The sequence below is a fragment of the Arvicanthis niloticus genome, chromosome 15 (assembly GCF_011762505.2).
Source record: "Arvicanthis niloticus isolate mArvNil1 chromosome 15, mArvNil1.pat.X, whole genome shotgun sequence".
Lineage (NCBI taxonomy): Eukaryota > Metazoa > Chordata > Mammalia > Rodentia > Muridae > Arvicanthis > Arvicanthis niloticus.
In genome coordinates, this window is record NC_047672.1 from 13942051 (window position 1) to 13967356 (window position 25306).

The 25306-nt window shown below is 45.4% G+C and overlaps 1 protein-coding gene across 7 annotated transcripts in view; it reads left to right on the forward strand.

Annotated features, from left to right (window-relative positions):
• The window catches only part of Osbpl3 (oxysterol binding protein like 3), a 172530-nt gene that overhangs the window by 96358 nt on the left and 50866 nt on the right, over positions 1-25306 (forward strand). For 4 of the 7 annotated variants that reach the window (XM_034519571.2, XM_076913343.1, XM_034519573.2 and 1 more), the window contains 8 exons: positions 13658-13774; positions 13925-13978; positions 14789-14902; positions 18047-18214; positions 18793-18916; positions 21045-21148; positions 21362-21454; positions 22438-22594. In XM_034519571.2, coding sequence (XP_034375462.1) covers positions 13658-13774; positions 13925-13978; positions 14789-14902; positions 18047-18214; positions 18793-18916; positions 21045-21148; positions 21362-21454; positions 22438-22594 — 931 coding nt within the window. Of the gene's footprint in view, positions 1-13622; positions 13775-13924; positions 13979-14788; positions 14903-18046; positions 18215-18792; positions 18917-21044; positions 21149-21361; positions 21455-22437; positions 22595-25306 lie in introns of all 7 variants that reach the window. The other 3 variants (XM_034519572.2, XM_034519574.2, XM_076913345.1) reach the window with 2 other exon arrangements.

A 25306-nucleotide genomic window follows, 5' to 3' on the forward strand; every position in this document is an offset into this window, starting at 1 on the left:
CTCAGCCTGGGACTTGAAAGGAAAAGATGTATTCCTGGGTGAGTCTCCCCGTGGACTTAGCTTGCTCCTGTCACCCTGCGGTCCCTGGGATAATCTTTGGTGGCATTTGAGCTCCCTCAGGGTCACCCAATGAGAGTTAGTTATCCAGCCGTTATCTGATGCTACACTTCAGAAACCATACCAGTCTGGACTCTCTGCCAGAATCGATTGACTGGGAGAGAACTTGACAAGTGTGCACGATGAAGTAAGGTATAATGTTCAGGTGTTGACATTTTCAGTTGAGTATTGAACATGCTGAGATCCAAGCTAGGTATGGTAGTGCATGCCTATAAATACATTACTTGGGAGACTGAGGCAGGAGGATGGATTGCAAGTTTGATTACCAGCATGGGCCATATGACTCTGTCAAGGAGAGGCGAGAAGAGATGGGATAGGAAGAAGAGGAGGTCTTCTTCATGAAGGCATGGTCACATTGATTTATTTAACCCAATGAGAGTTAGTTATCCAGCCGTTAGCTGATGCTACACTTCAGAAACCATACCAGTCTGGACTCTCTGCCAGAATCGATTGACTGGGAGAGAACTCGACAAGTGTGCATGATGAAGTAAGGTATAATGTTCAGGTGTTGACATATTCAGTTGAGTATTGAACATGCTGAGATCCAAGCTAGGATTTTTAGTTCTGAACAGGTTCCTTATTTTGATGGTTTGTATATGCTTGGCATATATCAGGGAGTGGCACTATTAGAAGGTGTGGCCCTGTCAGAGTAGGTGTGGTTTTGTTGGAGTAGGTGTGTTACTGTGGGTATGGGCTTTAAGACCCTAGTTTTAGCTCCCTGGAAGCCAGAATTTTGCTAGCAATCTCCAGATGTAGATGTAGAATTCTCAGCTCATCCTGCATCATGCCTGCCTGGATGCCACCATGTTCCCCCCTTGATGATAATGGACTGAATGTCTGAACCTGTAAGCCAGACTCAATTAAATATTGTCCTTATAAGAGTTGCCTTGGTCATGGTGTCTGCTCACAGTGGTAAATCCCTAACTAAGACACTTAATAAAGTGTGGAGTACATCAGCACTAGGAGACATTAAGGAGGCATGGCTGTGGGACCCTCCTGTCGTTCCACATTGTCTTCTGGTGTTGTCTTCGTTCCTTCCCTGTTGCTATCACAGGATATCTGAGACGAATGGTTTCTAAAGAGTAAAGAATAGTTTATTCGGCTCTGGAGTCGGGAGAGTCCAGAAGCGAGCCAAACCCTGGCACAAGTCACCCTATGCTGCTTTAACTCATGACAGAAAGCAGGAGTGACAAAGCATTAGGAGTGCATGGACCAACCTTTCCAAAAACCCGCTTTTGTTGACTAGTGGAGAGGTCACTCCAGAAAGGAAGGCAGTCGTCCCCTTTTAGTGTCTTTGGTGCTGACCTTTGAGAGCAAGGGTGACTTCCTGGGCCCTGACCTGCATGACTCAAGGACTTGGGTGCTGGGAAGTCAGTGGCCACCAGGGGGTCAGCTTGAGACAGTAGCTCCAAGTTCAGTGTTTCATGCGGATTATGGTCAAAGACATGAGCTGTACCGCATGGCTGTAATCAAAGTGAGAGCTTCATTAAGGAAAAGTGAGAAATGGAAGAAAATGGAGAGAGACCCCTTGAGAGTGGGAAGGGTCCCAAGAGAGGGAAAAACCACTGGGCTTGCCTAAGAGTTTTATAAGACCTAAGCAGAAACCAGACAAAGACTGAGGTTATTTTTATTGAGACTGAGTGAGGGTCTATCATGGGCGGGGATATGGGGACCACACAACACTCTATGCACTTTCCCTTAGACAGCCAGGGAGATGGCCATGCACTGTTCATGTGCTGCTTACCCAGTTATGGTGGTGGTCTCACATCAAAGCCCCCCTCTGTCCATCTTTAACCCATGCCTTGTTAGCTGCTGATCTTGGCTCTTCTATTGGCCTGGCTGGCATTGTCACACACTGACATTGCAGGTGTTGCTGGCTGATAATTGAAATATTATTCTTAATTGCAATATCCTTTCATTGTTCTCACATTGATGGGGCCAGCTTGTGGGTTTACCCCGGGCCTTTTCCATGTTATGGCCTAGGGAGAGTTAACTTTGTCACTTCTTAAAGTCCCTACCTCCCCACACCTCACACTGATAAAGTTCAACATAAGTTTCAAGGGGTCAAACAATATAACCATAGTAAATTGTCCTAGAATATTAAGGACAGCAAGCAATAGCCAGAGGGCCTAAGCTTAAATCTTGGACTGTATATAACCCGTCTAGTCTTGGACATACCTGTCCAAGGCACCCTCTGTGTGCCTTAGTTCCTCATCTGGTTGTGCAAATTGCCAGATTCCACAGGACTGCTGTGGAGGTCCCCGACAGACAGACCACCCTTCTTCTGTAAGTGTGGAAGTGCCAGGGATCCTCAAGTTACCCCACAGGTGATGGCTTCCCTGCCTCATCCTTGGAGCTGTGGGGCACTGGCAGCATAGGGGCTTGGCATATATCTAGGCCACAATGGAAGAGGCAGCAAGGGATGCACAGGTCAGGACCACCCAGGAGCATGTTTACTGCTCCTGGTATCTCTTTATACTGTCCTCTCGAATCCCAAAGTGACTAATAAAGTCTAGATCGTTTGTCTTGCTGTGGAAAGGAAATATCGATGTTTCTGATATTCACTGCTGTGTCCAGAGTCAGAGGAGCAAGGGATCATTTACTTGGAAAGCACTGTCTTTAGATGCTAGAGGTGCCTTTAGAAGTCAATTCAAGGTCCTCATGTCCTGTATAAAGGATTGCTCAGAAAGGCCTCTGTAACCAGAACCTCTGGGAGTGTGAGGCAGAGAAGGATGGATGGGTGGAGTAGTGGGTGGGTCCCGGATTGCCGAGTGGGTGGGTCCCGATTTCAGGTCGTCCCAGCAGAGGGAAAGACTCAGCCATCTATCTCTGTTTTCACTTTCCAGGCTTATTTTCTGGGCCCTTTACGTTTCGTTTTCCCACCAGCCTTTGGCCACGGCTGTGTTGTGATGTTAAGTTCTGGATGTAGGAAGGGTGACAGAATAAGAATCAATTCACAGTACACGTTCCCACTGAGGCTTGCAGAGAAGCAGACATTCGGTATGGGAAGAGGTTAGTGAAGGTGACAAAAACAAACGGGGTTGTTCCTCCCTGCACCTACAGAGACAGGCAGTTGTTCCTCCCTGCATCTACAGAGACAGGCGGTTGTTTCTCTCTGCATCTACAGAGACAGGCGGTTGTTCCTCTCTGCATCTACAGAGACAGGCGGTTGTTCCTCTCTGCATCTACAGAGACAGGCGGTTGTTCCTCCCTGCATCTACAGAGACAGGCGGTTGTTCCTCCCTGCATCTACAGAGACAGGCGGTTGTTCCTCTCTGCATCTACAGAGACAGGTGGTTGTTCCTCTCTGTGTCTACAGAGACAGGCGGTTGTTCCTCTCTGCGTCTACAGAGACAGGCGGTTGTTCCTCTCTGCGTCTACAGAGACAGGCGGTTGTTCCTCTCTGCGTCTACAGAGGCCAGGCCGTTATTCCACACCTGATCAAAAGAGCAGGGGAAACTGAACCCTAATCACTTTCAGGTTCCCGATCTGTCTGGTCTGATCTGTGGTTCTGGAATAAAGGCATCAAGGAGGCGTGAATAGACTGCTCCGTGGGTAAGGGAATAGGATGCTCTGGCAGAGGATCTGGGTTCAGTTGCCAGCGCCAACATGATAGCTCGCAACCAACTCTAACTCCAGCTCTAGTGAGTCCAGAGCCTTTTCTGGCTTCAAACACGCATGATGCAAACAGATGTGCAAGCCAACACTCATGCATGGAATTAAAAATAAAGTAAAAAGCAGCAAAGATAGCTTTCTCTGTTTTAGAATCACTGTCTTGATTTAAAAAAAAAAAAACAAAAAACAAAAAAACCTTCTTGAGTTGCCTTAAGACAATAAATATATTTCTGTATAGTCGGCAGTAGGCACAGTGCAGGTCATAGGAAGGAAGAACTAGAACCCAGAACCCAGAACCCAGAACCCAGGTGTTCCAGGGAGAGTTCGTCTTCCCAGCCATGCAGTGCCTGGATCGCTCCTGAGGCACTTGAGCTGCAGCCTTCAGTTGGGCAACTCTTCAGCACTCAAGGAAGAGAAAATCTACTTCAGTAGTTTGGTGATGGCAAAATGCTAGTGACAGCCAACATGGCTCAGCCACTAAAAGTGTTTTTGACACAGGGCTGACAGCCTGAGCTGAATCTCAGGAACCCACTAAAACAAACAAACAAACAAACAAACAACCTGGGTGTGATGGTAAGCATTGATAATTCCTGTGCTCCTACCAGGAAGTGGAGGCAGAGATGAGAGAGTCACCCAGAAGCTCAAACGCTAACAAGTGTAGAGTAGTAAGTGCAATAGAATGAGAGAGACCTTGCTTCAACGTGGTAGAGAGAATTTACTCCTGAAAGTTGTCCTCGGACTTCCCCAATGCACACTGTGGCATGCATATGTTCACACACACATCAAACACACACAGGCACATGATAATAAAAGTAAAAAAAAAAAAATTCTAATGGCCCAGAAGTGACAGCGTGGGATGTAGGACAAAGGCAAACAGAAGACACCTAGAAATTGGTAGTAGAGTCATGAGCATTTTCTGCCTTCCAGAGGACACGCAGAGTAATCTGGTCTGCCTCTGGATGCTGGCCTTGGCACTGAGTCTAGCCGTATTCCCCTCTGTACCTTTCATAGGGTAGCTGAGTCAGATGTCCTGGCACATCTCTGCCCTCGTTCTCTCTTTTACATTGTATAGTTTGGTTGAATAGTGGTCCCCTAAGAGAGAGGTGCACACATTCACCCTTACAACCTGTGAATGCACACTGAAAAGGGGGCCTTAGTAGAAGTGGCTAATTTGAGGACCTTGAAAAGGGCAGGACATCCTTAGTTGTCTGAAGGGCCCTAAATTAATCAGCAAGAAATCTGCCCAGGAGAAACACGGGGTGTGAGGGGGCATGATGTGAAGATGGGAGCATGCATGGTCTCTAGCAACAAGCTGAGGGGCAGCTGGGAAGCTGCAGCTTCCAGAGACCAGGATAGCCCAAAACAGTCTCCCTTCCAACCTCCAAAAGGGAGCCTGGATCTACCTACACCAGATTTGGGGTTTCTGGCTTCCAGCACTGTTGAAGAATTTTAAACTTCAGAGCTGGGCGGTGGTAGAATAGGCCTGTAATCCTAGCACACAGGAGGCTGGGAGAGGAGGAGCCTACATTTGAGGGCAGCCCCGGCTATATATAGCAAGACCTCATCTCAAAATCAAAACCAGAGAGAGATTTATTGGTTGAAACTTTAAACCACTAAGTTTGTGGCCATTTGCCACGGCAGCCTCAGAAAATTAATTCTCTCTGCTTAAGGGTCCCAGCTCAGCCCTTAGACCAAAGGCATGACACCTTGGGGGCGGAGCCTGTCTGAGCCCCTGCTACGGCATGTGAAGTCCTCAGCTGGCACCTACAGATTTTCAATCTGCAGTGCCTTTGCATTTCTTATGTGTACTAATCTCCAGGGTGTCATGGCTTGGTGGTGTGCCTCGGCATTTCTAGTGGGGGTACTAAGTGTAAGGCCTTTGTATATGAAAGAGTTTGCCATTTTAAATGCCTGCGACCCACACCTGTGATCCTAAGTCACATAGGCAGCATTTCCCAGAAGGTGCTTCTATTCTGATTACAAACTTCCATTAGCTCTCTGTGCACCCTGAGATGGAGAATAGAGAACACCATGGGTGTCTAGCGTGGATGTGGGTCTCGAGAGGGATGCCAAGCACTGTCACTGAGTGCCACTGTGTTTTCTCTGAGTACAGAGTCTGCTTTTCCTTTTATCTTTCCAGTGCTCAGATACCACGGGGCAGTGTATGACACAAAAGATTTTTTTTATTTTTAAAATCGAAAGGCAATAAGGATAAATCAAAAAGGACATTGCAAGATAGAAGGAACAAACATGTCGTATCTTCTTACTGTTGGTCCCCAACCCGTTCACATGGGCTCTGCAGGGGAGTCCCACCCCACCTGGTGAGTTAGCCCAGTCTCCCCTCTGGCAGGCTGTCTGCCACCTTAGAAATGCCATTTTAAGAAAAGAGATGGGGAAAGGTTACAAAAGGCTTGAGTCCCGGTCTCCGAAAGCCTCTCAAGGTTGTGACCCCCAGGTAATTGGTTTCACTTAGATTCTTAGGCAGAAGAACTCAACAGGTGACCATCATGTCCTTCTTCAAATCTTAATTTCAAAACAAACATTTCATGACTCTGGGGGAAAGCCATTGATTACAAAAGATACAAATAAAAGAAAGCCCGAATAGGTTCAGTGTCCCTGAGTGGGGAAACCAATGTCTGTCTGGGTGTGTGGTGGGGCAGGGACAGGGAATTGGGCGTTTCTGAAAGGATTCCACTGGGTCCTTCTGCACTTGTGGATATTACTGCCTAGAGAAGATGCCCAGCTGCAAGGTTCTTTGTGTGAGCTGCAGAACCTACAGATGTGACCTGTTGCTTAGCAGTTAAGTCTTGGGCAAGCTACTTTGGACTTCGGTGACGGCCCCCTCCTCATGATGAGGGCACACAGGACACTTCTCCTTTCATTACTGTCAGGCCCACCATCATAAGAGCTGTGGACACCCACCACATCCATGGTGGCCTGCTGATGGACAGAGGGGCTCATGGGTGTCGCCATCATTAGCAGTAGCGATACCTCCTCCGAGGCCTGTTTACAGAACAACATTTGTGGGGAAGGAGGAAATGTGTAAGGGATGTTCTCGTAGCTGTTAAGCCTTTATACTACTCGAGGAACATTTAGCAATATCAATAACCTCCAAATATGTCTGAGGAGCCTAAAAAGTGCTAAAGTAATTATAGCCACAATGCTAAGTGAGCCATCCGCTGGCTGGAGACAGTCTTGCATGTGTGCTTAGGTTTTTAAAAATGATATTCTAATTATAAAACTGCCTGTGGTCAGTATAGTTGCAATAAGCATGTGTCTCTTCTTTGGAAACCAAAGGTGGTCTCAGGCAGAGCAGTGGGACAGCTGACAGCTCTTTTTGGTGTCCTCCCCTGCCCCCCCCACCCCCGCTGTCATCCTCAGCACTCCCTCCCATGTTTTCTGAAGGGACTGGGTGCTTAGAAGTCTTCCATTGCGTCTGTAAGGTGCCTGTATTCTGTAACTGGTCAGGGAATAAGCCTGGGAGACTTTCGGGGGCCTGGATCCTCTGGGTATTTCTCTCCCAGCTCTCTACACCTTTGTCATGGGAGAGAAAGCCCAGTGCCTGTTGGCAGGTTACGACCAAGGATCCACAAACAGCCTTCCGAACCAAGGTAGGCTCGCCCATGCTCATCCCCTTCTAGAATCTTCTATCCTGAAGTCATATTTGTAGCTGAGGTGTTATGAAAGCTGTGCTTCTCAGGGCATGGGTTTCTGACAAGATTTAGAGGTCTTAGAGTTCATTTATTCTGACCTCTCTCAAACATAGCATCCTTTCTGTACTCCTAGGCCAGACTCCATAAGCCTTTGATTGAGTACTCCCTCTGATGGAGCATTTCCAGGGCTAAAGAGTCCTCTTTCTCAGAGCAGCTGTGTCCCTGTTGATTGATTGTTAGGTGGTCTCCTGCCGAGCTGGGTTCTAAGGGCTTGGGGCTCTACTTATCAGTCCTGGTTTTCTCCTTGGAGTCTATGTCCTTTGGAGCTCTTAAAGACAGCCTGGTCTTCTGTAAGTGGTCCAGCCAGTGACTAACGTTCAGCCCCTCCCCGCCCATGAATTGGGATATGTGTCCACAGGATCTCCCCTCCCCAGTCCGTGAACTAAGATACATGCTCACAGGATCTCTCAATGATTTCTGGTGCATTTGACCCTCACACACCAGTCTGCCTCTGAATATTTTACTTTTTCTTTCTTTCTATTGATCTTTGCTTATAGGTGCTTGTAAAACCTTAGCTGAGAGAAAGGTAACTCCAGCTCTCAGTGATTGCAGTCTAAGTACACAGTTGGTCTGATGTTAGAGTGGTTGTTCTGCTGACAGGTACTTCCATGTGCCCATAGGAAAATCACGAAAGGTAGTGTTACTGATCTCCAAGCCTTTCGTGATAGGCTTTACAAGATCAAAATGCCTTAAACTCACTGATGAGGGGTGTAATTAGTGGCCACGTGATTTAATGCTGGACGTTGCCCTCTGGGTTTTAAAAACCTGATAAACTGATAACAGACTAATTAGAACAACATACTCTTCAGTCCTGCTGGATCCCTTTCCACACTTCTCAGCTGCAGGAAGAATGGACGTTTCAGTCATTTCTATTTCTGATAACACAGCCAGGGGAGCTGAGAACTGGGCATGTGCGAGGGGCCTGGGAGCTGTGCAGTGTGCACACAGCTGTGCTGGAAGGAAGGCAGCAGTGCTTGCAGTCCGTGCACTCAGCACTATGGAGATGAGCTTGGCCCACTCAAGAACATGAATCAATGCCTAGCCGCCTTTCTGATCACAAAGCAGCTTTCTATCTTTGGCACTTTTTCTGTAAAATAGACTGAACTCAACGCCAGATGACAGCCAGATCGGCCTTGATTGAGCTTTAGCAGAAGGCTTGAGAGACTGCAGCCACCTTTCTCTCCCCGTCTCATGGTCTTGATGACCTTTCAGCCTGATCCATGCAGGATGAGACATTAACCCCACATATTAGACTCAGTGTTGGCCTCAGTGAGCAGGGTTCGCCATTGCAGGACCTTCATCTCTGTGGTGGCCCAGATCTGTCCTGTAGTGTGTCTCCAATATTCACTTCATTCAGGGGCTTGCCCTACCTTCAAATCATATCTTCAAATCAGCATGGTGTGTGGAGGGCATCAGGAGCCACTCCCTGACGGTCTCTTTAGCCTGGAACACTTGGCATCTCAAATTTTATTTTTATTACATTGGTTTGTGTTTGTGAGTTTCTGTGTTTCTCTGTGTGTATACACAGGTATGTTTAGGCACACACGTGTGCACATAGCCATTGCCCTGGCACATGTGTGGCGATCTGAGGACAACTCCCTGCAGTCTGTTCTTCCTATCATGGCTCTTCTTCCCAAGACTTGAACTCAAGTTTTTAGGCTTGGTAGTAACTACCATCACCCACTAAACCATCTCCCCAGCCTGGATCTGAGATTTTTTTCTTCTGCTCTGAAAAGCAGTGTACTTGAATACCACAGTTAGTGGGCACTCAGGCTTGCTCAGCTGATATTTACTGAGGACACAGATGATAATGAACAAGACTAATAAGGCAAGAAACCCACATTTCAGCTGGACAAACAGCAGTGTAAGCTGGCTGTTGACTACGATTTCATTATTACTACTTCTCTTGCGAGGAGGGAGGGACTTTCTTCAGAGAAAAGGTTTGAGGAGATGTAAAATTTCACCAGAGAAGGTTAGGCAGGAGTTCAGGCAGAAAGGGGCAGATGGGCAAAGGGTTAGCATCAGTGAAACGCACGGGCTGATTTCTTACACACTTGATAACACCCGTGACCAGAGAGCTGGGAGCTCTGAGCAGGCCCAGGGCTTTTGAGCCTCTTTTTCGAGTTGTCTCTAGAGGTGAGGCAGTTCCAGGATTCATGCCCAGTGTTCCCTTACCACTTAGAATTTTATTTCCTTGTTCATCGTTGGAATTTACACATCTAAAGATGGGGAAAATAGCACTTTACAATGAAAATAGAATAATTAAAGCCTCCCAGGCTGTGCCGTGGGGTGGCTGTAGCAATTGGCAGCTTTACCACAGCAGGAAACTTACCTAATTCTCTTCCTTACTTTATATTAAAAAATAAAATAAAATAATCCTAAAAAACATGCTCTTGAAGGGTTATACAAGGGCTAAGCCTGATGATAAAGTATGTGTCAACTATGATATAAGCCACGGTAACAGTTTCTCTGACTTTTTCAGTGCAATTATTAATATCTACTATGAACTATTTTAGGTCAGTGAACTGACAAAAGGCTTATGATTGTGTGGACCTAGAGTGTGCACTCCAGCCCTTTTGTGGTGTTATTACAATATTCTTTCTTGTGTTTCAAACATCCCTGTGTTTAGTATGTTTGTGACTCAGGTGGCATGTTATATAAACTGTGACTACAACTTAACCCCTTCTTGTAAAGCCAACTACCTAGTGTCGTTAACTTGATTCAAGAGTTTACTCTATTTTCTTGACTGGAGACTGTAACAAATACCACTTGGAGAATCCTCTTAGCAGCTACCCCCTGTGTGCCACGCTGCTGGAGTTGTACACAAGTTGAAGACGGTCCCTATGGTAGTTTGGAAAGAAAACACCAATGCCTTGGGGCTCAAATGACAAATCAGTAGCTTATGAGTTAATTAAATGGTATATTATCTGGTGACTACTTTCCCACTGAGTTGACTACTGCAGAGCAGACTTATGACTGAACTGAGCTATATCCTGGCCCTTTCTGGTCAACTGACATCAAGCAGGTTCTTATTTGCAAAGATGTCTCATAGTGCTTGCAGAATCTTTCTGGATGTGGGACACCCTTGTCACTGTGCAAGGCTGAGGAGTGAGGAAGTTTTTTACTGTCTCATGTACTTTCACTTGAAGCTGAAATGCAAGAGACTTCTTCCCAGACCTGTCAATCAACAGTGCCCCAGATTTCCCAGCCTCAGAGGGAACAGCTTCAGGCCACTGTGAACCTCAGAGATAAAGGCTGCTTCCTAGCTGTCACCTGCTAGCTCAATGGTGACTTGGGAAGAAACAAGCATTTGAATGAATACAGGGCCTATGAAAGGCATTTAAGTCTTCTCTCTCAGCCAAGAAGAGCCTGCCCTTACCTTCATGGGGTAAATCTGGTTTTTCTGCCTGCCAACACTTTCAATTTCTTAACCTAGGAAGAAGACAGAACCTACAAAACAGACGACATTTAGCAGGAAAAAAAAAGTGCAAGCCCCTCCTCACTGGTTGCCTGAAGGGAGAGTGAACCTACTGTACCCCCCTGCCCGCCCTTCATGCTGGCTGTCTGGGAGGACTACACCCTATCTCCAGAATTCTGGGGCACCTCCTTTCTAACCTGAGTCAGTAAAGCCCACTTTTGAAATTCTATTCTTCTTTCCCATTCAGCCACGGGTGAGACTGCATCTACGTTTCCCCATTTTGGGAAGCACGGAGTAACAGCTCTCATCTCTCCTGACCTTTGCACTGAGCACAAGAGAGGGGCTGAGCAGATGTGCCTGGCTCTTCTAGAGTTAGTGGTCTGCACTTTGCCTTCTGCCTGGGAGTCTGAGGACAACTCCAAAGGCTGAGCCACTGAATGCTTTCCATGGATTTTCATGTGACGATACCACACATAACTATCTTTGACAAACACGGATCTGTTGTATGTAATCTGAAAACAGTCATTTGGCCCAAGGACACTGGGCACACTTTGAATGTGTGCCACAATATATAGCCTTCCAGGAACATGAGGCTGTAGCATGTTCCACAACTGGAGTTAGTTATCAGGAGCCTGTTGTTCATAAGACAGGAGGAAATGGGAGATACCCTCAAGAGGCTCCTGCCCATTAGGGACAAGCCTCGCCACATTAACATGAGCAAGGGGAAGTCACTGGGAGAAAGGCTTAACACTGGAGTGATGGAGTAAGGGGGTGAAGGGATAATACTTTCCTCTGGAGGAGGGGTGTTATTGCAGGGCCTTGGAGACTCACAGCATTGAAACAGGTAAAACACAATTCTAGCAGTGGCTTTTCCAAGCTGAATAAATGATTTCAGGATCGTTTGGTGTTTTACAGGCAGTGTGCTGCTTATCACTAGATAGACATTTTCTTGTTATTGTCTGGGCATAACTCAGTAGCTGGACAGCTGGTGGTGGCTATTATAACAAAATCTCATTCAATGCTGCTACCTCGCCAAAAAGATTCTCTAAATGAAACACTGAATACCACCTCCATCCCCCTTTTTAACCATTGAAGGAATCCCTTTTATAGCTCCAGATTCTGAGATACATACAGTGGTTATTTTTTAAAAACTAGGATGTGTTCTTATCTCCATTCACAGTGAAAAGGGCTCAGATAAAAGTCAGATTATCAAAGAACTCAGTGGCTAATGTAGATAAGGCTCCTGTTGCTAGAGAGGATGGGCTGGTCTTTGGGATGCATGGAAAAGAGCCCTGTAGGACCTCTCCCTGCCCTCTGTTCTGGGGCTGATTCAGATTTACTGCCTAAATCCTGGTGTCCACTCATTGACCTCTGGCTAAACCATCTGCCCAGGGATTAGAGCTTTCACTCAAAGCCATAGTGTCTACAAGAGATCTTCTCCAGAATCATATGTATGCAAAACTATTACCTATTTTGGAAAACATTTTATATTATATCTAGTGTGTGTATCCAGACTCAAGTTGTATTCCAGTATGTTCATTCCATGTGTATTATGTTCTAATCAATCAGCCAATCAATCAATCATCATCATCACCATCAATCAATGATTTAAGTATTTTAAAAGAAAGTTTCAGAATTTTTATTGCTTTTTTTTTGATTACTTTTGAAATTTGTTTTCAATCAGTTGGAATAAACTCAATAGCCAATGATGGGAGAATTAATTAAAGCAGCCATTTGTGCTCCTTCAAAACTGAAAAGAACCCAGGCCAAAAATACAAGGAATCTGTTGTTCATGCTGCTTGTTTTTTTGTTTTGTTTTTGTTTTTATTTCTTGTGTGATATACACAGCCTCAGACTCTCAAGTCCTGGGATTATAGCATGTCTTAAAAAGAAAAGTCCCTTGGTTAAGAAAAGGGGGGGGGATTAAAAATTCCTGGGCAAAAGGGGTGAAAATACTTAGAAGAAACTCTGATGTTTCTGCATTTCTGCTACTTCAGCCCCTAGAATTTAAAGACAGTTATCCGTGGAACCACTGCTTCCAGTCAGCTTGAAAGGTTCCCTGGCTTGCATTCAATTCCATTTTTGTATATACTCCCATTTCAAAGATTTAATTTTTTTTTATGTCTGTGTCTCTCTGTGTGTACGGTGTGTATGTCACAGGTGTGAAGTGCCCATGGAGGCCAGAAGGGTGGGGGGTGAGATCCTCTGGGGCTAGCATTCAGGCAGTTGTTAGCACCTGATGTGGTGCTGGGATTGGACCGCAGGTCCTCTGGCAGAGCCACAGGTACCTCTGACTGTTGCATCGTCTCTCTAGCCTGCTTTTCAGCCATTCCTTAGCCTCCTTAGCCTAACATGCACGGTGCACAGACGACACATACAGCTTCTTGCTGACATATGTGACATTTGGTTAACATTAGACTGAGTTCTGCTGACTGAACAGTAGCCGCGAGATGACATCAAAGTAAGCAAAAATAGAATGTATAGTAAGATCTTTCCCTTCAACTGTGCTGTCAAGGTTCAAAGACGAGAGAGAGAGAGAGAGAGAGAGAGAGAGAGAGAGAGAGAGAGAGAGAGAGAGATATTAAAAAAAGCTTTTAAAAAAAATCCAATTTGATGCCACTAAACTACAGCTTTGAATCTATAAAGTCCAAGAAATGGATGAAAATTAAATTTTATTTCTTCTTCTTATCAAATGTATCCAGACTCTGTCTTGGATCGTTTCACAGTAACTTGCTGCTTAGTGTCACTATCTTTTAAAGGTGTGACATTTGGCCTCTTCCTTCCATTGGAACAGGACAGCTGGGAAGTGGTGGAAGGACTGAGGGGTGAGATGACTTACACCCAGGAGCCACCTGTGCAGAAAGGATTTTTGCTGAAGAAGAGGAAGTGGCCCTTGAAAGGCTGGCACAAGGTAAGACATCAGTGGTGGCTGCTCCTTGGTGGGCTCACACTCTACCCCACTCGGAATTAAATTCAAGAACTCATATTCTATCTGAATTTGGAGACCAGAGGAGAGATGTTAGCATGTATGTCTTCCTAAGTTCTGTTTGCTTCCCCACAGAGATTCTTCTGCCTGGAAAAGGGAATCTTGAAATATGCCAAGAGCCAAACTGATGTAAGTCTTCTTCTCAGCCCAGCATGATATTGAAGAAGTGTGCAGGCTGCTTGAGGTCAGCCCAGAGCCGCACTGCTCTGTGGATAATGGTTTTTCCAGGTGGCACAGAAGCCCCTCTCCACACACCCTGACCCCTGCTGTCATAGCTTTAGATCTGGGTTGGATCCATTCACAACCAGGAGAAGGGGCAAGACACCTTACTGTGTTCCATAGGTCTGCTCTGGCTTTAGCTGATTACAGGAACAGAGCATGTGGCAAGTGTCCTTCCCACGTTCATGGTGACTGAGGGGCTTGGTGGAGAAAGCCATGGCTAATGTGGACTTGCTCTTGAGTTAACCCTAGGAGGTTGGCCTAGAGGGTTCTGTGACCAGTGGGCCTATCTTTCCTCTTTCTTGGCTGTTGGAGTCCTCCCTAGTTTGTCTCTATCCTTCCCTTTAAGTCACTTACGGATGAATGTAGACAACAAGCACTGTTTCAGAGGAAGGCAATGGCTCTTGCTTGCATTGCCTTTGAGTCAGCTCATGGAGTTTCCGCTCCTTTGCTTGCATCCTGGCTATGAAAATTCCCATTTAGTCTTCTGTCCTCCAGCCTCTTCGTCTGTGAAATAAGGCGGGTGCTCCCATTCAGAGAAAAAATGCAGTCCGTGTGCAACTCCTAACAGGGTCCTGTGCGTAGAGGGCCCCACCAGTTATAGTGTCCAGGTTTAGCACTGGTGGATATACAAAATGAGGTGGGAGGAGATCGGGGAGGATGTTAAACCACCACCTTGATTACTGTGACTCACAAGCAGCCCTCCCTGTGCTTCTGTAGATTGAGAGAGAGAAGCTGCATGGCTGCATTGATGTGGGGCTCTCCGTGATGTCTGTGAAGAAGTCATCTAAGTGTATAGACCTTGACACCGAGGAACACATCTACCACCTGAAGGTGAGGAGGCTTCAGCCAGGGCCTGGCTCCCACCGTGCAGCCGCCACCAGGGCTTTTGTTGGTTGGGAAGTTGTCTGAGGCAGAGTCTTGCTATCTTGCCCACTCTGGATTCAAACTCCTAGGCTACAGTAGTCTCCAGCTTCAGTTTCCTGAGTCTCCAGGGCTACAGGCACCACTCCCCCCAGCTTGATTGTACAGAGGCCTTTCTGCTGAGATCAACTGACCATCACATGCTGGTGATGATTTGGGGACATCCATTCAACGTGTTGGCTGTTTTTTATCACCAAGGTGACCCTAAGGGATACTGTTGATGTTAGGATGGGCCAGGGTTTTCTTGGCTGTGTAGGACCATCTCTCACACACACACTGCTTGAGGAGTTAACATCCTCCAATGTCCTTGTCACCATTCCCAAATGTTACCACTCCTCCCCAGTGACAGCAATCAATGACAAAAGCACCTTCGTGTGCCCCTCTCCCAGGCTGTGTGTCTTTAGTATAGAATCATTTATCCTAGATCCAGACAGGCAGTGGTGGCGCACGCCTTTAATCCCAGCACTTGGGGGGTGGTGCAGAGGCAGGCAGATTTCTGAGTTTGAGGCCAGCCTGGTCTACAGAGTGAGTTCCAGGACAGCCAAGGCTACACAGTGAAACACTGTCAAAGAAAAAAAAAAGACGTTTTCCAAAGGATAGTATTTACTGTGTGGAGCCCTGACTTAGGACTTTGGCCAATTTTATAAAGACTTTGTTAGAATCCTCATATTGTTAGAACGTCAGCTTTTCCTCAAGTGGGAGTTGGCAAATTTTAAGGCTCAAATCCGCCTACTTACTGCCTTTCTCCTGAAGGTGGGTGACGTCATGGAAACATCAAGCATGAGGCCCAGGGCGATGTCAGCTTTTATGTGACCGCTTCTTGTCGTTAAACTTTGATCAGTCATTTAATTCTTGAAAAACCCTGCTGTGTTTTTACCTCACCCTACCCCCACCCCCTGTAAAAATATGAGAGAGTATGTGTTTAAGGTTTGTCATAATTCCTTGGGGTTCAGTAAGTTTAATAAGTTTAATTATTGTTTGTAATGGTCAGGCAGTGCCTGAGTGTTGGAGGTCAGTTGAGAATTGCTTAGTCAGCTTGATTGATGTTTAGGGAATGGGGCTGAGGGCTGGGATAACCAAGGATCTCACCTATTCCTGTCCTCACCTAGCATGTGTGTCTCATATTTGTCCCCTAACCTAACCCTGAACCCTGGGTTAGTTCAGTGTGTAAAGCAGTTCTCCTGACACCATGGGCCGATAATGCTTTTCTGTGGGAGTGTCTCAGGTGTATCAATTACAGCTTTTACCAGGTGTGTGTCTGTGGTCACAACCCTCAGTGCCCTCAAGTATTTCCAAGTGTTTACTGGCAGAGAAAATCTCCTCAGTGAAATAACTGGCAAAGTAAAGGAGGGGAAAGCCACAAATTATTTATATAGTATTTAATAATTAATATTATAATTTTGTATTTATAATTTATAATTTAATAATGATATAATACCTTATATATTTATAATTGTGTGTGTGTGTGTGTGTGTGTGTTTGTGTATCTTACCCCTCTGCTCCTCCCTCTGGTTAATCTCTGCTGAGAGAGTTGATACCATTTACCTGTTGGTCCCATGAAGCTTCCTTCCGTGTTTCACATGGTCAGGAAATAATGACTCCCTGCCTGTTTGTAATTCTAGTTAGAAAAATGAAGCTACCATCCATTTCTACTTTTTAAAGACTTAGAATGTCTTAAGATTCATTGGACTTGATACCATGAGACAAGACAAACAGAGCAATAATTCTCTTGTGAATCACTGTAAACTCTGCTTGTTCATTCCTGAGGATCAATTCTGACTTGAAGTGTGAGTGACTGGTGTTTGCTGAGGTCTCCCTCTTCCCCCTCCCCTTCCTCACTTTTTATTTGAAATTATGAATATTCTTTATACACAAAATATTAACTCAAAGATGTCTATAGTATAGAAGTGTTTGCTGTATTTCTTTTTAACAGTTTTATGAGCATTTGAACTATTTCTTGAGAAAAATTACTAGTTATAGCAGGCACGGTGCTATGCCCATAATCCCAGCATTCAGGTAGTTAATACAGAAGGCTTTTCAAAAGTTTAAGTCCAGCCTGAGGTACATAGCAAGTCTGAGGCTAGTCTGTGCTACATAGAAAATGCTACATAGTAAGTGTAGTATACTACACCACATGGTGAAAGGCATATTGCTGGGTTATATAGCAATATACTATCTCAAATAAATAAATAAAAATTGTCAACTAAAAACATTCTTCCCAGAATGTGGATATTTATATTTCCTCATCTATAGAAGGAATGGATAAATATTTGTATAGTAATAACAACAATAGAGAAGCTGGAGAGATGACTCAGCTCTTAAGAGCTTTGGCCATTATTACAGAGGTCCAGAGTTCAATTCCCAGCAACCACATGGTGGTTCACAACCATCCATAATGAGATCTGGTGCCCTCTTCTGGCATGCAGGTGTACATGCAGATAGAGCACTCATATACATAAAATAAATAAATCATTTTAAAAAAATAACGATAAAAGTACTCTGCAATGCTTTGTCAGATATTTTTCCTTTTCCTGAAAGTGGCAAAAATGGTTTTCAGTTAACCGGCACATGTGTTAGCAGCTTCTTCCAGCCATGCATCCTTCACAGAGTAGACAGACGAACGCAGGCCAGTGTTTCAGGGAACACCTACTTCATTCAGTTCAGTTCAGACTGGAACATAAAGTCTGAACTGTAAGCATTTAAATGAAGAATAGAACGGATACATTCAGCAGGGAGTGGGCAAGTCTTTAAGAGATAAATGCGAGTTTTAGTTTATTTGTGGTTTAATAAAAACTAGTCCTGTTTGCATTCTTACAAGTTGCATGGTGCTTAGAACATCTCAATGGAGACATGCGTATGTATTTTGTGACTATGCCTCTTCCTCAGGTATTCTTCAAGACCACATAAGTGACACCAAGACAATAAATGCTATTTCTTATTTTCCGTGCACACTAGCTCAAAAAGAGCAGGTGAAGAGTGACATCATTTGATAAATAACTGATCTCCTTTCAGCCAGTGGCTCTCTTCTACGTCTCTCAACTTAACCCCCTGCAGGTGAAGTCAGAAGAAGTCTTTGACGAGTGGGTGTCCAAGCTCCGTCACCACAGAATGTACCGGCAGAATGAGATCGCCATGTTTCCCCGGGATGTCAATCATTTTTTCTCAGGGTCCTCCGTCACAGACTCTGCCCCAGGAGTGTTCGAGTCTGTTTCCAGTAGGAAGGTAATTATTGCATTGCCAATAATGAATCCGAAAGATTAGAGAGAGACATTCCAGGAGTGAGTCTGAGGGAAAGTTTCTCGGTGGAGCAGGGTAGGTTGGGGTGGTGCTATCCAGTCAGTCTCTTGACCAGTATCAGATCCAGGATACAATGAGCACAGATTAAGGCGGGGAGCTCAGGTAAGGACCCATCTCAGATTCCTGAAGGCTTAGACTTGCTCTTAGCCACACTGACAGGGTTTTTCCTACCTGGCTGTCAAATGCAGCTAAGCATGTATATAGCTGCACAGGACTGTTTCTTGAAGTCGCTTTACTGTGGTGTCATCATTTCATAGAAGAAAATAGGGACAACTGCTGAGGGCTATGTAGCACGGTGTGCTTAGCTGGGGTGGTGGCTATGTAGCACGGTGTGCTTAGCTGGGGTGGTGGCCAGAGGTACCAGGTCTCCTGTGGGGTGTTTTGCAAGAAGCTTCTTCCCATTGCGTCCACTAAGGACCAGCTCACCCTTATCCTTTCCCTTAGAAGCTGCCCTTGCCGGGCTCTGTTTTGATTTCTAACCTGCTCTTGTCGTCCGTGAACAGCGTAGCAGTCTATCAAAGCAGAATTCATTTCCAGCTGGAAGCAATTTGTCATTTTCTTGCGGTGGTGACACTCGAGTTCCATTCTGGCTCCAGTCTTCAGAGGACATGGAGAAATGCTCCAAAGGTAGCAGTCTGACTCTTGTGCCTCCTGCCGTGGCGTAGCAGTGACACGCTCGGCGGTACCTTCACGTACATTTGAGTCCCTGCCGTCAGTCTTCCTTGTTCCATCCCTTGCTCTGCTAATGAAGGTCCCATCCTCATCAGTCCACATGCTCTCCCCACAGAGTTTAGTGTCTTCACCTGGATGCAGACAGACGTCCTAGGCTAGTCCTGGGATGGATGCTTGAATTCTTCCCAGAGCCATAAATCATATCCCCATAGGTGGGGACTATTAGCTCATGGTCTCTTAAATGAGATATATATATATATATATGACTCTGCTGCCCACCCAAGATGAAGAATCAATGTCCCTAAGGGAGTAAGTGGCCAGGTAGAGAGCCCAGTGTAAGCATTTTACACCTTGGCTTTACACTAGAATCAAGATTTTTATATTGTTTTCAATTATGTTTATGTGTGGTGTGTGTTGGGGGTGGGGGGACATGTGAGTGCAGGTGCCCACAAAGGCCAGAGACAGCATCTGATCCCCTGAAGCTGCTCAGTATGGGTGAAGTCAGGTCTTTTGGAAGAGTAGTAAATACTCTTAACCTAACTGCTGAGCCATCTGGACCCTTTAAAATATGGGGGTGCGTGTGCCTATGCCTCTGTCCCAAACATCCTGTTTAAATTATTCTGGGGTGCTGTCCAACACTCCTTGAGTGAGTCTGACAAGGAGGCAGGATTGTTCACACCTGCACAAGGCACTCAGTGTTCTCAGCCCTAATTAGCTAAACTCATCTGGAGAACCAGACTGAGGTTTCCAGTGGAAGAGAGAGTTCAGGCTTAATTGTCTAAGGTTAGGCCTGGAGCATATGGAATTTAAAAGTTCTGAATTAAAATTTTTTGAGTTAAAAAGAAGTTGAGAGCTGGTTAGCTTGGTTTATAAAGCAGAGTCTGAGGTTGGTACCCAGAATCCACAAGCAAAGCCAGATGTGGTAGTGTGCACTTAGAATCCAAGCCCTAGGGAACTGGAGATAGGTGAATCCCTGAAGTTAGGCACACTTAGACTACTTGGTAAGATTCTTGTCAGAGAGAGACCTTTTATTGAAAAACATAGTGGATATAGTTCTTGATGAAGACCAGAGGTGCCCTTTGGGATACACACATACACACACACACACACAGAGAGAGAGAGAGAGAGAGAGAGAGGCGAGAGAGAGAGAGAGAGAGAGAGAGAGAGAGACAGAGAGAGACACACAGGCTTGATAGACACACACACAGACAGACACACATACTCACACAGTTGTTTCTAAAGTATGTCCTTGAATTAGGGGCACTATTGGAAAAAGTTGTCAGGTGGCAGCCTTCCTTGTGTTGTATGAGATGTGGTTTCCAGTGAGTTTCTAGTCTCTACTCCTGTCATAATGTCACTTACTAGCTCAACTGACTACGACTGGCAGAATATTCTTTAGAACATTGGACCTGGACCAGCATCAGCAAGCTGGCTTGGGTTTATCAAAAACACAAATTCCCAGGTCCAACCCAGATGCATGAATCAGAAACTAGGGATAGAGCCTAAGACCGGTGGGCACACGGATGGTTCTGTGCATCTGCAGACTGAGAGTGGCTATGTTGATCACGTGGGTCTCCCATCACTCAGCAGAATCCTCATCTGCAGCCAGTGCACAGCCAGCTGTGGGGTGGACTGATTCTCCAGTTAGTGATTAGGTTCTGGTCTAACCTGCTCTTCTGTCATCTGAGGCCCATCAGCAGTGGGTCACCATCATCCTGAGGCAGGATCCTGGATCCCAGTACAACTTAGAGCCTATTGCTGCTGGGTTAGGGGTGCAGGTGCTGGGGTGTTCTGAGTTCCTGCTGTAGGTCACATTCCTCTGAGTACCCTGAATACATCAATTTAGCTCTCAGCACTGTAGCTGCATATGTAACTGTTTCCATTCCTCATATGAGGAAAGCAAGGCACAGAGAACTTGTGTCACAGTTCACAAGTGGATTTCAATCGAGGCAGCCCAATCCATATGATAAACCGCTATGGCCTTTCCTGTGGGAAGAAAGAACATAAAAAGGGGGTAGTCAAATATGGACTACACAGCCTGGTGCTACTGGACGGTTGTGAGCATCTGCCCTTCCTCCCACAGACCTGGCACACTGCCATGCCTATCTTCTGGAAATGAGCCAGCTCTTAGAAAGCATGGACGTCCTGCATCGGACATATTCAGCACCAGCCATCAACGCTATTCAGGTTAGCCTGCCTGCTCTGCTCTTCACCTTCTGTCTTCTGCCTCTCTGTTCCCCACATTTGACTAACAATGGGATGTCCTCTGTCCAGTTGCTTTAGCCAAACTCAAGGGGATGGCTAAAGGGTTACTGCCCTGTGTGTCTGTCCCTGTAGTTTTGGTGGACCTTACTGTCTGTGCTTTCTCTCTCTCTCTCTCTCTCTTGTTTTGAAACAAAGGGTGGAGCTTTTGAAAGTCCCAAAAAGGAAAAACGATCGCACAGGAGGTGGCGGTCCAGAGCTATTGGCAAAGATGCTAAAGGAACGTTGCAGGTAACCTTTGATTCGCCACAGGCTTGCTCTCCTCATGGTGCCTCTCTGCACACCGCGTGCAGGGCCCTCTGACTCAAGTAGGACAGAAAAGTGAAGGCCGTGGAGTTGATCTCTGTACCTTGCGTTGAGAGATGACTCACTCCAATGACTGAGACCCTCTGGTTGCAGGGATAAGGCTGTGAAGATACTTGGGCAGGGGAGAGTTTCTTGATGTTGGAGGGACTTCCACGCTTGTGAGAGGTTGGGGTCTTTCCTCCTTTAACGTCTAGCTTGTCTGTGATGCTCCCTGCTCTCCTGTGTGTCTTGTGTGGTGGCTGCTGCCGCCCAATACTCTGACCTACCTTTGTTGTTCTGATCACTCCTCGCAGACTTCTAAGATATTCTCTTAGAGTTTACAGGCCTGAGCCTCTATCCCACAGGCCCTTTTGCCATTTTTCTTCTAACTCCCAGCCCCCTCCCAACCCCAGCAGAGCCTTCATTTGGGGTGCCAGGAGCCATCTTTCCTAGTCATGGCTAAGCCATGGGCAAGACCCTATAATGGAAACATGACTAGAATCAAACTGAACCTGGAGCTTTGAGAGACACTCTCCTCAGCCCTAGGAGCTGAACCTAGATGCTTTCTGAGTGACGAACGTTGTGTGCACAAATGTGAACAGCAGATTCGTTTTCTAGAAGCTCCAGGTGCAAGTGAAGAAAGTGGGAACCGATTTGCTCTGACAACCTAGTTACGTGGTGACATTCATTGTCCTTTTCAACCTGTGACTGTGAAGTTTCCAACATGTCTGAGACAGCATGTGATTTCCTGACTATCTGTAGTTTTATAGGATGCCAGTGGCTGTGGAGAGCATCTCCTCAGTTTTCATTTCTTTTTCTTTGAAGTTATCCCTCGGTGGGAAGATACACTTCTAAGATGCCCCCTTAATCAGTTCCAGTCATTGAGGCTCTAGTCTGAATGGAAATCTCTCCCTGTGTTGTCACTTTAGGTCCCTAAACCTTTTTCTGGCCCTGTGAGACTGCACTCCTCTAATCCTAACTTGTCAACACTGGACTTTGGAGAAGAGAAGTCTTACTCAGATGGTTCTGAAGCCTCGTCAGAGTTCTCCAAGATGCAGGAGGATCTGTGCCATGTCGCCCACAAAGGTGAGTGAGTTTTCCTGCTTCCTAACATATGTGATGGAAATGTCTGTCAAGACAAAACTACACCTATCATCTCTAAGGGAATAATACTTGATTCTCGAATGACCATGATCCAGGAACATAGATCTAGGTTGCCCCACATTCTGTGTTCCAAAGTGCAAGCAGTTTAATGAGGTTTTGGAGTTTTACAGAACAGGAAAGTCACACATCAAGGCAGGTTTAAAATTCATAGGTGGATACACCAGAGAGTTGATCACAGTGAGCTGGGAGAAGATGTTCCATAGGCCCAAATGCTATCTGATGACATTCTTAGTTTTTGAGTTGGTGGAAACTTGTGGTCTTTTAAGTTAATTAATTCCAGAAGGTGTTGTTTTTTTTTTTTATTTCTTTGTCTGTTTTTTTTTTTAATCTATTAGTCATAAGATATTAGTTCCAACCCATAGGTAAGCAAGAAATGTTCAAGAGGGCTAGAATTAGCCCTAGATACCATACTTAGTCTCTGGGCCTGCAACAATCCAATCTCTTTACAGTCCCGAAGCTCTAACCAGTCAATCTATCCCTGCACTTACAGCTTCCCAGGAGATCTCACTAACACGTCCTGTGCGTGCTTGAGTTTGGGGCATCCTTAGAGAACCTATCTCAGTGGGCTCATTTTCTGCTCTGATAAGGCTTTCGAAAGCCTCATTTTTATTTATGTCTTTGTCAGTGTCGATGTCGTTGCAAAGATTTGGGTTTTGGCTGCTTGGAGGAGACATTGAGGGTTTGGGATTTAGCTGGCAGAACCCATGGGTTCAACTAACTGAAGATTGAAAATGTTTTTAAAGTTTGCATCTGTTTTGAGCACAGTCTTTTTCCATTATCATTACCCTCTAAACGAAACAGGGCAGCAACTCTATACTGATCTTATGTTCAGGTACTTAAGCATCTAAAGATGATTTAGCATGTATCAGAGAATATGGAGGGCCTTCCATACTCTAAAACTGGAGTATTCGTATGCTGATGGTTGGATTAATAAGGCCTTTAAATTTCACCTGTTTTCAGCCCCTATTGAGCAGCCCCTATTGAAGAATCCATTTGTAGGAATTAACTTAAAACACATCCATATAAAGATACCTACTCTTGCATTATTGTTCATATGAAAACATAGAAACGTGGGTTTGACATTATTAGCCATTGCAGAAATGCAAATGGTGCCTCTCTGAGGCCTTGTTGCATACTCTGAGAAGAGCAGTCTCTTAGTGGATTCTCAGGAACCGGGTAGCTCATCCAGGGACCATGGAAGATGGTAGTGCATTCCAGAAAGTGGCCTGCCAGTCAATAAAACTAAACATGTGCCTACCATAAGATTCAACCACTGTGCTCCTGAGAATGTAATTCAGAACACGGAAAACAGTTATGGGGAACAGCTGTGCACAGATGTTTAGGGCAGGCTAGGGTTGTGGCTCAGAATTAATTGTTATTAATTGCTATTGTTAGCACCACAAAACTAACAAAACTAACTGGCCAAGAACTAGAAACAATTCAATGTCCTTCAACAGATGAATGGTTAAATAAACCATGGTATATCTATGCAATGGAAAACTACTTAGCAATAAATAGGGACATTTACATATGCAGAGAGAGCCCAGTGACAGTAGCTGAATGAAAATAACTGATTTCTATAGTTTACAACTTCCGTGGGTTCACTTTGGAAATGATAGAAGAAGACATTAGTAGATGCCGGAGTTTAGGAACAATGGTGGGGGCGGGGATGAGAAATGCGGATGTAATTAATTATAAAGGGAGCTCTGAATTCTGATAGAGGCACTGGTTATAGGAGTTTTCCAGTGTTATAAGATGACATTGACCTGCAGCCAAACACATGTACCAATGGGTGTATGTAAGTCTGAAGAAATCTGAGCACACTTCGTTACTCTACTGTCCCTGTCCTGGGTTTATGTTGAGCTGTGGTTAATAAAATGTTACCATTGGGAGAAACTGGGTACAGAGTACATGGATGGGACTATTTCTGTGCTGCTTCCAAGTTTCTGTGACACACTCCAGTGACACACCCCCTCCATCCAGGCCACGCCTCCTAATCCTAACAGTCCACCAACTGGGAACCAACCCTTCAGATCTATGAGCCATTCTCATTCAAACCGCCACAGAAGGAGATACTCTCCTTCTGGCACGGAAGAGAAACAAGCTTCCCAGAAGCCTGTTCACGAGAGAAACACTCATTTACAAATATGAAAACCAAAATGAGAACACAGGCAAACTCTGTATTCCTGTGTGCCTGGAGTGTTCTCTGGTGTTACGTCGGGCTTGAACGGCCACTTCCTGAACTGTTTTGAGTTCTGGAAGCCTTGAAGGAAATCTGTGTATGTCACAGCGGTGCCACAGACCTGCATGACCTGAGGGAAGGGCTGTTCGTGCCTTGCTCACGATTAGACTTCACTGTAACTGTGCTGAGCGAGCGGATTGACATACATGCTCAGGAGGAAGTAGGATTATTCAGCAAAATTTACTAATACAGTAAATTAGTTCAGATTGATTAGTGATTAAAAGGCATTTTACAACTTTGGGCACCATGTAAGGGTTGAAATTTAAAAGAAACAAATGACAGATCATCAAGTCATCCCAGATAGTTTAGGAATGTTACTTCATTCAGGAGCACACACCTCCCTGTCAAAAAGAAGAGGTGCTTCCTTGAAAACACACACAATATGCATGCAA